Genomic DNA, 14,810 nt, shown 5'->3' on the forward strand with positions numbered 1-14,810 from the left:
ACTGTAACGCGCCAGACGATACATTTCGCCATCATCAGCAATACTAAAAACATTTTATATGCCCGGACGTGGCAGTTCTAGGTAGTGTTCGACGATAGTACGCTAGTAACCCTATGCCATATGTACCGGTAGTGTACACGACAGTGCCCGACACAAAAAAGTTTTGCAGGTGAACAATTTGTTTACCAGCCCGAAATTAACTTTAACTGCTTAGCCTTTGTTAATTACTGTCGCTAATTACCAATCATTGAGCGAATAACAGACAGCAGTAGAAACCGGTTTGTTAGCTGTACATGTGGCCAGTTTTGAAGTTTAATGACAACCAGCTGAACAACTGATTATGAATATTCTGCTATATTTGGATTGGCATTAGAGTTACGGGCTTTGACGGTATTTGCGTTCCGATTTCCAACAGTAGCCGAATTTTTACACTCTCGCTTCCTTCTTTCTAGAGAAAGAAGGAAGAGAGAGTGTACTTCCCTCCCCATAATCGATGATATCATCTTCGATGTCTGTGAGGGAGTACTCGAGCATTGCCTTCACCACAGTGGGCTCGTACATTCGGTATGCTTTAATCGGCCGTGGCGCTGGATTTTCTGTAAGGCTGTGCTGGAAAAGATAAAGGGTCACGCATACAGAAGCTTCCGAGCCAATCTGCAAAGCAGCGTCTTGCATGAGTTATAAACGAGCTTGTCTGCACGAAGATTGTTGCCGCATACCTGACGAATATACAGTTCGGACTTGTCGTTTTGACAGACGACATTATCCACATCCGTTTGATTTTTCAAAGATGCGGCATCTTCTTGATCGAACTCGTATCCGGTTAATGCGACGATTTCGACCATAATCATTCCACTGGGAATGTTTCCCGAGTACCTGGAACAAGGATGACCGCTGATGGAAGTAAAATGGTTGTTGGCCAATGCAAAACTATCGACCATTTTTCCGGCCGTGTTTACACTTTTAAATCATGAAATCATGGCAGCAAAACTGAATTTGTGGCACTTACGATGGGCAGATTTGGATTTGCAGTCGCTTATTATCAAAATCGTGCGAGCTGAGCGTAAAGTTTAAACCAATATTAGAGACTGGAGGCTGGTTGGGCGTTAGAGATACTGTATTAACAGGGAGCGGCGGAGGTGGTGATATCATCTTTTCTTGGTATCGGTATTCCAACTGGCACCGCGCTGTGCCTTGACCGGAAGTTTTGATTACCACATTGTCCATCGTCGAGGGAAGTTCAACGCTCTTGGGCGCCAGACTGTCCGAGGTAAGGGAAAACTTGCCTTCTTTGACACCGACGACTTCCACATCCAGCCGCTGCGACTGGAAACTGGTTTTCAGCTCGCTCAGCGCATTAAGCGCCACAATGGTATCCTGTCAAAGCATTATACGATTACGTATAATTATTATTGTGATGCTAATCAAAGTTCCAGATACGCTCAAATTGTTGTATAGTCAGGCTAATAAACCAAAAACTAAATTTTTATTAACAAAGCCTACAGCTGCTTTGTTCGCACCATGAAACCGTTTTAGTGTTCCTCCGAAACGGGTTTTCAGGTCATTTTGAATGCTTACTTACGTTTTGAACGAATGCAAACTAAATTACCTGGTTGCGATTTTACCATAATGTGTGGCGGAAACGCAACGGTGCCTTGAGTTGTAGAGTTATAAGAAAACAATTTTATTGAGCCTCTGGTAATATCAGGGTACCCTCACCTGTGTTGATTTAAAGCCTCCTTGACCGTTTCGTTGGGACAGCAGCCACTCTACAACCGGCGTTAAGTCTTCACTATAACTGCTGTTACACAGCGCTAACAACGCATACGACGTGGTTTCCACGTCCTTCGCCGTGAACTGCCGACCGGGACCTTTCAGGTTTTTCTTATCCATCCAGCAACGCTTTCCTGGTGACGGTTCTATCGCCAGACTGTTCAACTTGCGACTACACTCGCCGGTCTTCGCGCTGCCCATTCGACTGAGCACGTAGCATGTTAAGCCAAGAGCAAATGTATCCGTCGTCTTATCCAGCATGCTTTCCAAATACTGTCGTGCTTTATTCGTGATATCGGTAGTGCGCCCGTTTTCCACATACGCCAACAAAACGAAAGCGGTCAAAACATCACCATCGGCCGCAGCGCCGGCCAGATGCCGATCAATAATGAAGCCGTCTTCGCGGAACGATCCGTCTAAACTGTTTTTGGAATCCAGAAATGCTAGCGCCTTATTAATCTGGTTACGGTCCACGGAAACGAATTCGCTGGCCAGCGCCATACCGCGCACAATGTAGGCTGTAAGCCATGTCGATCCGTTCTGGCTGGCTCGGCCAAAGGTACTGCAGTTCAAATGCATTTCTTTAAAAGTGAGAGATTATCGTTATATGTACAGGTTTCCGAGCGCGCAAACCAGTTATGCAAAATATTAAATATTAATTTTCTTTCCTGGGTTTCCCTTACTTGTACGACCCGTCTTTCAGGCGGTAACTGGAGATTTTCTTAAATCCTGCAATGGTAGTCACTTGTGTGTCGTGTTGCAAGGTTAGCGAAAGTCCATAGTTATGTGATGCAAAACTCTTAAAACTTCCTTCCAGTTAATGTTTTACATAATGACCTTTAAGTATATTGTCCTGCAGTTTCTTCTCGCGCTGGTTGACAGTGAGGGCGTTTCCTCCAAGTCTTCTTAAATATCTGGCGAGAAACACGTTCGGCATGAGAACAGACATTGCCTGTTCCCCGCATCCGGTTGGAAGTCGTATGAGTCCCTCGAATTCTCGACTTATGTCGGGTATGAACAGCTGCTTCGTAGCGGGTGCCCACATATCGCCTGCAACAATATTATCGTTCGACAGTCCTCTTTTGCAAAGTAAAAAACTCAGTAAATTTTTGTACGTACCAAAGACAGTCAAAGTAACCCCGAGCGATCCAGGCACCACATTGGCCGGGATGATGCTTTTATCCACGGGGATATTTACAGTGGGCGTGACTGACGATAAAGTCACTGCATCCGACGTCTGGGTAACAGGCGAGCCCGGCTGGATGATTTGAATTCTCTTCTGCATCTTGTCGACAATGACACCACCACGCTCGAAAACTTCAGCGGTGACAATGACCACGCCCTTTGAAAAGGGTCCCAACGGAATCGGGAAATGCTGAAAAGCGTTTTGCTGCTTCACTTTCAAGTCGGCATTCCTGGCTTGGCCCCGATTGGCCGTGACCGAATAGCGAAACCCCAGGGTGGTCGAACGGGATTTTGGGCGGAAATTGAAAAGCGTGATGTTGACTAAAGTTGTTTCGCTTTCGACCATCGTATGCGGGGTGTCCATGTGAATATAGAGCTCTTGATAAACTCGCAACTGTAAAGCCAAAGCGTTGCAATTATGCAAGGTTTTCCTCAGTGTAACATGTTTATTTGAAGACATTTTCTTAAAAATTTTGAATAAAAATTATCCTTATATTTGTGATTTTAACTTGTTAGGGTATACATGTATTTACCTCGCTTGGTTTCTTCGTCAAGCCGATCGGATGCTCGGCACTGACGGCAAATGCCGTGATCACCCATGTGGTAATGGAATCCGGTACTATCTCCAAATGAGATAATTTTCCGTTTCCACTACAACGGTATTCTGTAGCAGCGGTATTGAGTAAATTAAATAGCAGTCTTACTCAGTTTGTTTGGTGACGAACATGAAGCTATCACGGAAGTCTTTGCGCACCAGATCTGAACTGGCAGACTGCTGGCCTAAATTACCAAACCACGTCTGTGATGAATCTATGAACCGACATCTCGAGCAATAATGACACTCTGTAATAGTAAAGGAGCACCTTTTGATGCTGCCCCAAACGTGGAAGCCGAAAACGTATCAAAGACCGAAACCATCAGATTTCCGACCTGTGAAAAGAATTTTCATAAGTATACCTTACATTACCAATACTGCTTAAGATAATTATATTATATGATGGACTTACCTGAATCCAGTTTTTGTTATCTAACGTCCGCTTGGGTGTCTGCGCAGCCGTCCGCAACAGCTTCTGCAGAATCTGTAATAATGGCGAATTGTGCTTTATGCCATAGCAACCTCCCAAAAGACCCTGGAGGCCCGTTTACCTCTTCCGGGGAGAGATCATGTCCGGAGGCCAGTTGTAAGAGATTCTTGTCAACGGCCAATAAGCCCACCAAAGAGTTAGGGTCAGCTGTCACTGTGATCTGGGCTTTATTTCCTAGACCAGGGACAACGTAATCCCGGCGAGTATCTTGTGGACCGACAGTTAAACTGACCTGAATATTTTAATATTTAAAAGAAGACGAATAAAAACCACCGACAATGCGATAACGAAGAAATATTATGAATTATTGGCATATTAATGCATTTGTAGTTCTCTATATTCAAAATACAGAGGTACTCAAAATTACGGTTGTATTGGATAATGTGCCGGTACATGGTGCTAAATCGTGTGAAGACGCGGGGACTATCGCTTTTGCACACTTCAAAACGCTTTTTTGTACTGTTGTTTGCCATTGTGCAACCAACTGATTGGTTTACCTTCGTAAGAATCGATTGCACAATTATGTTAGGGTTTAATGGAAATGACTACATAATTATAGGCACCATATGGCTAGAGCAGAACGGAGTGCAAAAGATGTGCTGTTTTGAACGGGGGAAAAAGGGGTATCTAAGTACGGCACCCTTTTAACATTTTGGAATCTTGTTTCGTCTCTATCTCTCCAACTAGAAGCCGTGTGCACAAACGGTTTCACGCCCAAATAAAGAAATCGTTTGGATAAGGGATGGTGTCGCAAGAAAACGGCAAAATCTGTTTATCAGTGCACCAACGCAGAAATTCCCATGCATGTACACGAATTATCGAATACAATGTATGTTCGATGTATTTGTACCGCACCGATAAATGTTTCTAAACGCACATTTAGAGACGTTTTGCTCTGACGGCAAAACTTGAAAAAACCCTAAAAGAACTAGTAAACTTAAGTAGTACAAGTGCAACTTAAAAAATACTCACATCCTTAATTAGTGATCGCTGGTCAGTTGTAATTTCTGCGCTATCGATTTCGATGCCGTACAAACCGAAGAAATAGCAGATAATGGTTGCCGATGGCGACATATCGGCAGTTACTTTGAAGGACAGACGGTCGCTCTTCTCGTCCACCATCGTGGCCGATTTTGATAATGCCACGCCTTTTCCAGAAACCACCTGCAACGTGTACATAAAAGCTCTCCTTGACATTTTTTAAACTTTTTGCAAAGTAAAGCTCCGCCACCATGACGTTTAATTCACCGCGTAATGCATCAGCGAACAATCTTGACTGCACTCCAGCATAAACTCTACATCTTCGCCAACCATGTACGTTTTGCTCCCAAAGATCCGGACATGCGCAGCCCCACTAAAGGCTGTCATGGGTCGCCGTGTAACATTGACGGTCCTAACTAGATCTTTCACGGTCGCCGTAACGACCATCACGTGCGCATCCGACGATGAAAGTATCTGCAGTAGCACCATGCCTTTCTCTAGATCCACCTTCTTATCAAGTATCTGGACAGGTCTTTCTTGGGGCGTATGCAGGTCGTGGGTAGGGTAGTAGACCTCGCTGGCGGTGAAGAGAGCGGCCGTTAGCGCGTTCGTATTGGGGCTGCCGTCGTGATTGGCGATGCGGATGGTGATGGTGCTTTCGAAACCGGCTCGAAAGGTGTCCGACGCAGCACCCAGTTGGATGGTGAATGGGCTGCAGTAATAGGGGATGCGCTTTTCGGCTGTTTCAGTTTTGTTGGTGAGGCGTTCTTTTGCGGTGGCGATTAAAGCGATGTAGCCGTCCATGTCCTTCTCGCAGAATTTTCTTTGCATCGCTTGATGATTCAGTTTGTAGCTGTGCAATGGGCTGACACTGGTCATTTCCGCTGTCTACAAATTAAATAGAAAAAGGGAAATAATTTCTACACGGAGGTGTGTATATACAGTACGAGTATAATTTAAATGACATATTTATTATAATATATTGGTTGAGTAGATATTGCATAAATATCGACTTCCGTGTACAAAAGTCGAAGAATGAAACAAAAACTTTAAACACAGTCGGAGATACAAGTACCTACATAATTTGTTTGACTACAGAAGGACTATACGATCTTGTACACCAGTGTCACGATCTTGTACATCAGTGCTCAGTATTTGCATGCCACATAACTTACAAAAAAATCAGATTTTAAAAACTCATTAAATATTCTTTGCATGAATCTCTTAGCTTAGGGCTTATATGCACGCAATTTGGATAAAGAGAACTGTGTACCTGTGTTGGCAACACTTTATCAGCGGAAGCCGAGGGATCTTTTATGACAACGTCAACCGATCCCACGACAGGATTTCCGGTTTGATCTCTGAAAACAATTTCCTTGAAAACTGAACTTATTCGGTACATTTAGCTTCTTTATTAGTAAGCGGAAAACAACAAGCGACAATAAATTAGTTAGAATAAAAGATCCGCTAATTACCTAATGATAACATTCAGCGGCAACGTGGAATCATCCCTGGTTATCCATTCCGGGGTAGTGAAGTATACCCCAAACCGGGGAAGACCTAGTTCATAAAAAGTATGACCGGCCAAACATTTTTAAAAAGCCTAAATCAAATGTTCTAGGTCTGTACTTTATATCCGCAAAGCTTATCGTTTCGCCATAAATCACATCATTTCCACAAAACAAAGCAGTAAATTTGCGGGACCACCGGAACCAGCTTTTAAAGAGCCGCACTCAAATGGTGTCATGACGTTTTTAATAAAAAAGCTTGCTGCAGAGTACCCACTAAAGTTAACTCGCCCACGATAAGCACATATATGCGAATAAAATTTAGTGCTTTTATTTTTTTTAATAATTATCGCAAAACATCGCGTTGCTATCCTGGTTCCTTCGGCATACGCAAATAAAGCATTTCTAGCACTTGCATACAGTTTGTTTGTTTGAAAGATTGTAATTTATTCGGTATTATTTGCTATCTCTTCTGATTCGAGCAAATAATTTGCAGGCAGAAGACTTACGATAGTCGGCCACTCGCAGCATTTTCGAAGCTCTGTGATCCTTGGCGAGAACCTCCACACTCCAGTTGCCGATTTCCGGTTCAAACGGCAACGGTTGGAAGCTGCCTTCGAAGTAACCAGGGCCTGCAAGAAAGCCGAGAGGCGCAATGTACCGGCATCACCTATTTGAAATGAGCAAATGCACCGGAAGTGCATTCATACTGTTGGTGTTCGCGTATGTAATGCCGGTTTTAGTCTCCACGCCAACTCCATCGGCGCCCTAAATCGCCGAAAACAGCATTATCAGCGGCGAAAAAGTTGACTTTCCCCATTAAGTATATAAAAAAACCCGGAAGGAAGCAATATTTAATTAATGAGTTCATAAATTTCATGATGTATGATTGTTTTCGATAAAAATACTTATTTAACATTAAATGAGCAGCTTTCCGCTTTTCTCTGAAAACCGTAACAGACTTCTTTTTTCAAGAGCGCTCGAAAACTGATAACGATATATATAGCAACATTAAAGTAAAAATATAAAAACATTGCGCGCTAACACGTCAACCGGTATGCGAGAATTAGTTTTTTCTATAAATTAGCTCCGAATATCATGCGATTGTCGCTGCCGGGTTAAAGTAAATACAGTGCAGAATTTTACCTTAAGAATGACCGTAATTGTCTTGAAACTGGTGGACAATCGCAGATTTTGATCCAGTACCAACACTCGAAAGCGGACAGTGTCGGCCGCCCGGTACATAGGTTTGTCCAGTTGAATCAGGATGATGTCGTCACTAGGCATCGGTTGGAGGTAGGTTTCCGAACTGTGTATCCTTTGACGACCGTCCAGTTCGTTATTGCTGTCTTTGTAGACAAACTTGACCATTAATTTGACGTCGCCGGTGTCCGGCAAACTGAAAACCTTCAAACACAAAATATTTCTTCAATTTTATTTATACCATATATTATTTTATTTATTTTCTTTAATTTCTGCATGTTTCATAAGCAAACAATTAAGTGTTCCAATACGGCTTGTAGCTTTTAGCAATTGATGTCAGACACTAAACTGAAGAACTTTCCCAATGATTAATGATTTTTTTATGTTTACGTTTCAGTGTTCGCTGGACAATTTAAATAACATTTGGCATCAATTATATTCCAGCTTACTTTTACGTACTACAATAAAATTCTACTCGTGGAACAGCAACAGCTAGAAAAAAGCCCAGGTAAAATAGTTTATCAACAATAATTTTCAAGCGTACGATATTTTATTTATTTTTTAGCAACTGCGGTGGATTCGAAAAGTATTACATGCTTTTATTACGTATTTTACAGGAAAGCGTTCCACATTTTTAATTTACCTTAAGTCGCAACTTTTTCTGTTCTCCCTTTCGCAGCGTGACGGTTCCCCCTTTAACGGATCCCGCGGACGTGGAGATGCTGGCGCTGATGTCGGCGTCGAATTTCTGTTGGAAGGATTGCGCAACAATTTCATAGTCGGCATTTGGGCGGATTTGCCGGTGCGAATAAACAATGGTCTGGCCATCGTCACGGGCGGCACACAAGGCCGTTAACGCCAGCAAAATCACGAGGGAAAATTTCCCAGCCATTTTTAGCACTAAAGAGTTAACAAATAATTAAAAGCTGTATGTCTTATTTTCACAGGACAAGAGCATAGTGAGCCCTGATTTGCCGCGAAATACTGGAGAATGGATATTACTGAAAATTTAGATTAATCTACAGAAGTAGCGACGTTTCCGTCGTGATCGTTGTCGTCCGGTCGAAGGTCCTCTACTTCGGCATGACGGCAGTTGTTCGTGGGTAGCAGAAATGTGCGAAACGCTTGACGGAAAGCCGCAGCATTGCAACTTCGTTTTTAGCCGTGACCCTGGAGCTCCATCTCACACTGCTCGCTGACGCCTGCATCTGATAATCTGAATAATTATCTGATTATGAAAACTTTAGTTTTGAATCAGACTGTAAAAAGTGCAGTGCATGGCTTAACGCTAAACACTTGTACCGGCATATTTGTGCAACGGTAAAAAATTCAAAATAGGAAATATAATAAATACGAAGAACGTTACACGAATTCTTCTAAAATATCGCGCTGAAGTTAGATTTCTGATAACGTTCTGTACGATAGTAGTTCTGCACCGCAGTAAGTGATGAACATGGAGAATGACGACAATACCGAGGCGCCAGCTTCTGGAACGTACAACTACTGGAACGTATACGCCTACTTCAAAATTTAATTTGATGCTAATTCATTTTAATTTAATGATTTAACGTTTTCACGCGACGGGACATTGTCCACTAAGAGCGGAAGCCAGACAAAATTTTTATAGAATTACGACGTCATTCGCCGCATTTAACACGATTTAAATTTATAGTTAAGGTAGATTTGACAACGAGGTAAGAAGCTAGGACTATAAAGAGTTCAACAGAAAATCAACTGCATGGCGCTTAAAAAGTTCCGGAAAATGAAAATAATTCCTTCGTAATGTTTATTTACTGCTGTGTGCGTAGTACTGCGTAATAACCATGTTTATACCATAATACCATTTACATCGTAACGTGCTTATATGCTTATGTGGCCTGGAAACTAACGGTAGTCATGCTGGTAGATACAGTATTTACAATTTGTAGCATTCACATACACTTTATCTGATAATTTTTAAATTTCTGCAGACATTCTTTGACACATTACCCGTGCTAACAATGTGGCCAACAGCTCTAAAGCTAGCGCCCTTTGGTGGAAATTAGTCACGAACTTCACTCGTCAGTTTTCGTACTTTAGCATTATTGAGATTTTGATCCCCAGGGATGATCATGACGTTGATTTTTGTCAAGTGGCTGTTTCATGCGAAGCTCAAGCTAATAGAGCGCTGAAAACTAAAGCATGCTGTCGTATCTGTTACATAAATAGAGTAGTTACGATATTCTTAATTGTGATGCCGGTTGTAAGGTTTGGTAAGCCATTAAAGCTGTTATAGGTTATAATTAATTACAAACGCTGTATCTAACGAATAACAAGCCCGCAAATTCCTCCTTCGCGCAACCATGAGGCGCAGTCAAATTGTGTTGTTTACTATAATACTGGCGGCATGTCTCTGCGCTTTGGCCTGTAATGCTGTGAAGATACCCTCGGATAATGAAGGTAAAGAAAACATAAAACAATAAAATTACTATGTTATTCTTCTGCCAGTTATATAAAAAACTAATCAGTGTCGGTCTCGATGTTACGTTTTCTTCAGCCCTTGGTGATTAACAGTTTTAGGTACATTCGTACATATGCGTTTTGCGTACTGTAAACTCGTAAATTGCGCAGTCTGCGCTATACGCTGGAAAAGAAATAAATAAAAACATCGAACAAATAGTTCTTTCCATAGGCCGACCGTACGCCGCAACGGTCGGAAACGGATATCGTTTTATGAACGATTTTGGTTCTCAAAGAATAACCGGAAATATAGAACTGGCTAGTTTTAAATTTTACAATGTGTTATTTTTTTATGTGTGTTTTAGTTCGACTTGAAAAGTTTTGTGGTGGTACCTATATTCTGCCTTGTCCCGAGTCTACGGAGGCGGACCGCCGTGCTGGACGACTGGGTTTTTTACACGTTCCGAAAAGAAACTGCAGTGTAGTACTGGCTATGCCCAGCGATTGCACAACGGAATCAGCCATATACCTCCATATTCCGTAAAACACTACTTACACAAACAACTTAATTTTTTCTGCAAAAGGGCAAAAGCATTAATACATTATATATTTGTTTAACATATAATTATTTCTTCAATACTGCACATGTATGTCCAGCTGTAATAACGTTGCTTTTGGCAGAGTTTCTTATATTGGCCAAAACCAGACGCTAGAAATCTTTGAGACGAAGGATGACCAGCTCGAACTAATTAAACAAATTCCAGGCGGCGAAATCCTTAACATCCCCAACAGTCCCTTTCTATCTGTAGCGCAAGTACGCTCCCGTTATGACCGGACTCCGTCCCTGACGATCTTCATAGGAGGCGGACCGCAGCAGAAAGACAATCCGTATCACGAAATCTGGATGGACTACACGCTTCTGACCAGCGAAAGTAAGCGACACATTGAGAAGGGCAAACCTGTTACGAAGAGCCAATAAATACATATATGTCTGACACGGTACTTGAAAATTTAATTACGTTACAGGCAGCAAACTGCCCAACGAAGCTCTGTGTGAGGCACTTGAAGGATACATTCCCAAGGCCATTATGTGTAATGACGCTGATACTGGCCGAGTCAGCTGTCCCGAGGCATACGTCGAACGGCTGGATCCCAACAGTGTACTAGAAGTACAACGTTGCGGTATGTACATAGCTGCAGATCGTGAGTGTAAATGTGATTCACAACAATATGAAGTACAAGATCTATACCACGCGCGGCGCCCATAGTTTTCAGATCTCAATAATCAAAACGACTTTTTTTAAAAACTGACAGCGCCAACAGGTTCTACCACAGTCCAGTCCATGCGTGGTTAATTTATTGCTGCGCTAGTGAAGTAAAGCAGGAATGACGCAAAGTGATTATGCCGAATACTATCGAACATAAACGCTGCGTTTTCATACATTACTATTTTTGTTTTTATATTTCGCATCATTCTCAGATGAACAGGACTGTACATGGTGCAAACCGGATCATTCAAAATCCACAACAAACGAGCCGGGGACAACGCCACCAACCACTCGGAGACCACCCGAGACTGGAACCACAGCTGTGCCACCGGTGGAAGTGCAACATGTTGACCTTAGCCCAACCAATGGTAATCACACTTACCTATTTGTCACGACTTGACGTGGGGGTAATATTTTAAATATGTTTCCCGCGAATGAGAGCGCACAAACCCAACAAAACATCAATAACATAACAATAACGTCAGTTTGGCATTCTGCTACCGCAGTCGCCATGGTGGACACAAAGGTCACCACAGATACTGTATCTCGTGACATCACACTACGCCGCACGCCCTGCTCTTCTGAAGTACAGTACACACGAAGAAGCACAAATCCTCACAACACCAGGTAGCGAAGCATTTGCAGGGCTTGTACTTGGTTTCACTGCAACCTATCATGCTTTCACGACGTTCCTCACTCATCATTCTGTATGACTGCTTTCCTTGTCACTGGAACCGTCACTGGCGACGACGGCTCTCTGGGTTTGCTCGTCTCTGTTCCATGAGGAATTCACTGGTATACAGGTCACGCTCTTTTCCCTTGGCGCGCAGCCGAGACCCTTCCCATGTCATGATTGGGCAGCCTTAAGCAGACATAGCATAGTCAGGAGCCTCCCGGAGGAACGACACTCGTTAATTTCTCCACAATCGCGGCTTACTCAACTGCCTCCACAGGTGTAGCACGTCCCTCCCGCTATACTTTCTCTAGTGGATCCCATCCACGATTCCGGCTGCCGTTGCGAGCAGTGGCACGTTACATCCGATGGATGGAGTCGGTGTGCCCCTCCCGCTCTCGTCGATCGCATCGTTCCGACAATAAAGCAGCCTTCATTAACATTTATACGCCACTGATACTGACATTCGACACTATGTCGACTAACACGAGATCTACCGTCACGGCGCAATGGCTAAGAAAACCACAAAAACTAAGAGCACCTAAGAAAAGCCTAAGCAAACTGAAACGGTTTAGCAAACGCTCTCCACGTTTTGACGGGCGATCGGCTTCATATCTCTTCGAAGTAGTGACGGTTGACGAAACTCAGTCGAGAAAATGGTGGGTTAGAATTTTGTGTAAGAATGTGCTACCGATTCACGTATGTAATCCTCTAAAATGTCCCGACGATCCTGTCTGACTGCAATTTCGATTCCGGTCGCCTCTGCCTGAGTCGTATCGTGTCCGAATGTGCAAATTCGTATCCAAAAATTTCGTAAATTCGTAACCGGACGTTTCTGACGAAATTCCGGGTACAAATTTAATTTTTATTTTCATCATTCTTGTTAAAAAAGCAAAATAACAACGGGTGGGCAAAATTTACGGCCGACGTTTTTGGCGGCTTAAAGGTTGAAGCGTCCGGTACACGTTTTAAACGTCTGGACGTTGCAAACGGTTTGCACCCGTGCAAACACAAATGTGACCGGTACGCGGCCTACAGCACCGTACTGATCACAGCGGAAAGTAATTAAATTTTCATATAGTGCAGGGTTCCTGCACAGTTCCTTATCTTCACCTTAAAAATTAATTGTACGCCATGGCCGGTTATTTTCAGGGAAAGGAACCGTAACATTTGTCCTAAAACCGCTTTCACGTGGACAGAGCTTTTACCGTATTCTACTGGGCGAAATTATCCTGTACGTTAAGGACCGCGAGGTCTGTGTGGGTGAGGAAGGCCCCCATGACTATATGGAAAAGAGACAGCGCAGCCCGGTCTATAGCCTAATCCATCCCAACTGTTCGCAGATAACTCACTGGGTAACCTTTTCCTCTCGCCGCGAAGGCGACATACCACCGTTTATTAAATTCGGATGGGGCTATCACATGACCAGCAACGTCCTCTTCGAGTTTGCGTCGACGGTAGGCGGCAACCACGATCAGCCTATCAATAACATCGGCCGTGTGGCCGTGTGCGACAATGTCGCGCTAGTTGATGCAATGAAAAAGCAAGACTTGCCGTTGTTGCTGGATTACTCGCCGGTTATCATTAAACCGAAACAGCGGACCCGCGAGCACACGTTATCCAAAACGGAGATCTTCCTCACGGTCGCCAGTCAGGCCTTGATAGGCGATATCCTGGAGAATATTGAAGCAGAAGGCTCTTCCGGTCTAATAACACCGGAGGAACTTAGCGCCATCAACTACTCTCTGGAAACTCCTGGCTGCACTCTGGCCAAGATTCTCGAAGCTAAGACGAAAAACCTGGTTTTGGCAGTAGCAAGTCGACTTACATCCGCATTCCATCCGAGCCCCAACTCGGTGCACCGGGCCAGGAGTACGTCGTGGAGATATGGCCGCCGGGACATTTCAGCCCGGTGCACAACCACGGAAACACGACCGCGGTGATTAAGGTTCTGCAGGGCTCCATCAAGTCGGAATGGTATAATCCCATTGTCGATAAGAGTTTCGAGCAGCCGGTGTTGGTCCGATCGCAGATGTTCTATGCCAGGAATATCACTTGGATGTGGTCGGATATGTACCAGACACACAAGCTGCATAATGTGGATCCACGTGTAACCGCTATCACGATTCAGGCTTATCGTTATGAAAGTGAGCAACACAGAAAGGAAACAGTGAAGGAGGACTTCTTTTATTATGTACAGCCGAATAATTCGTCTCTGGGAAGATTCTTCCCAACCACCGATCTAAAGATTGCAGAAATTCTCAGTCCTAATGGCAAGGTTTTCCAAGAGTACCGCAACAAGCGCTGTTAATGTGTTAAGAATGCCATTAATTCGCTTATATGCAGTTTGAATGCACCATGTTTTCATTCTTAACCAGAAGCAATGTTGGTTGATTAGGTTTTTCTTTTATTCAAGCAGTGTCACAACAACGCATGCTACAAGTCCATGAAAAATCCAGTAAATTGCTACAAAAATTTGATCGGCCTACTGGTTATATGCTGATAAATGTGTGTCCAGGGTCCAAACCGAACCTTTTTGAAACAGTCTGTAACAGAAATACAGGAAACAAAAAGTAGGTTGGTGTTGCACTTTATAATCTGTAAATTTTATTTCAAAAGCAAGTGTACAGAACAAATCAAAAATACACAGTAGTTAATCACAATAGCAAAATCTCGTTTAGCGCTGCTGCTCCTT

The 14,810-nt window shown here is 43.3% G+C and overlaps 2 protein-coding genes across 3 annotated transcripts; one reads left to right on the plus strand and one right to left on the minus strand.

The window, feature by feature from the left end:
- Window positions 1-177: 177 nt before the first annotated feature.
- Window positions 178-8,865, minus strand: LOC129600475 (CD109 antigen-like). Its single transcript, XM_055499006.1, has 20 exons — window positions 8,379-8,865; window positions 7,679-7,939; window positions 7,243-7,300; window positions 7,042-7,164; window positions 6,500-6,584; window positions 6,298-6,385; window positions 5,292-5,912; window positions 5,016-5,207; window positions 4,105-4,275; window positions 3,966-4,037; window positions 3,822-3,888; window positions 3,663-3,738; window positions 3,492-3,609; window positions 2,893-3,352; window positions 2,611-2,823; window positions 2,457-2,502; window positions 1,720-2,335; window positions 1,010-1,377; window positions 720-876; window positions 178-654 (listed from the first exon to the last, which is right to left on the minus strand). The coding sequence occupies exons 1-20, from the start codon at window positions 8,625-8,627 to the stop codon at window positions 427-429; spliced, it is 4,269 nt and encodes a 1,422-aa protein (XP_055354981.1). The 5' UTR covers window positions 8,628-8,865; the 3' UTR covers window positions 178-426.
- Window positions 8,866-9,759: 894 nt separating this feature from the next.
- On the plus strand, window positions 9,760-14,588 carry LOC129600476 (uncharacterized). 2 transcript variants are annotated; one of them, XM_055499007.1, is made up of 6 exons: window positions 9,760-10,174; window positions 10,540-10,714; window positions 10,856-11,106; window positions 11,201-11,377; window positions 11,655-11,810; window positions 13,268-14,588. In XM_055499007.1, the coding sequence occupies exons 1-6, from the start codon at window positions 10,078-10,080 to the stop codon at window positions 14,056-14,058; spliced, it is 1,647 nt and encodes a 548-aa protein (XP_055354982.1). In that variant the 5' UTR covers window positions 9,760-10,077; the 3' UTR covers window positions 14,059-14,588. The 2 variants fall into 2 exon arrangements, with proteins under 2 accessions (XP_055354982.1, XP_055354983.1); XM_055499008.1 differs by having other exon boundaries at window positions 9,763-10,174; window positions 11,201-11,356.
- Window positions 14,589-14,810: the final 222 nt, after the last annotated feature.

Source organism: Paramacrobiotus metropolitanus, unplaced genomic scaffold (assembly GCF_019649055.1).
Source record: "Paramacrobiotus metropolitanus isolate TYO unplaced genomic scaffold, Prichtersi_v1.0 Parri_scaffold0000179, whole genome shotgun sequence".
NCBI lineage: Eukaryota > Metazoa > Tardigrada > Eutardigrada > Parachela > Macrobiotidae > Paramacrobiotus > Paramacrobiotus metropolitanus.

Coding starts and splice junctions, on each gene's coding strand:
- LOC129600476 (XM_055499007.1), top strand. CDS start 10,078: ATGAGGCGCAGTCAAATTGTGTTGTTTACTATAATACTGGCGGCATGT. Junction 11,107..11,200: donor CACGCTTCTGACCAGCGAAA/GTAAGCGACACA, acceptor ATTACGTTACAG/GCAGCAAACTGCCCAACGAA. Junction 11,378..11,654: donor TATGTACATAGCTGCAGATC/GTGAGTGTAAAT, acceptor CATCATTCTCAG/ATGAACAGGACTGTACATGG.
- LOC129600475 (XM_055499006.1), bottom strand. CDS start 8,627: ATGGCTGGGAAATTTTCCCTCGTGATTTTGCTGGCGTTAACGGCCTTG. Junction 7,301..7,678: donor CAATTACGGTCATTCTTAAG/GTAAAATTCTGC, acceptor TCGGCGATTTAG/GGCGCCGATGGAGTTGGCGT. Junction 1,378..1,719: donor GAGGCTTTAAATCAACACAG/GTGAGGGTACCC, acceptor ATGCTTTGACAG/GATACCATTGTGGCGCTTAA.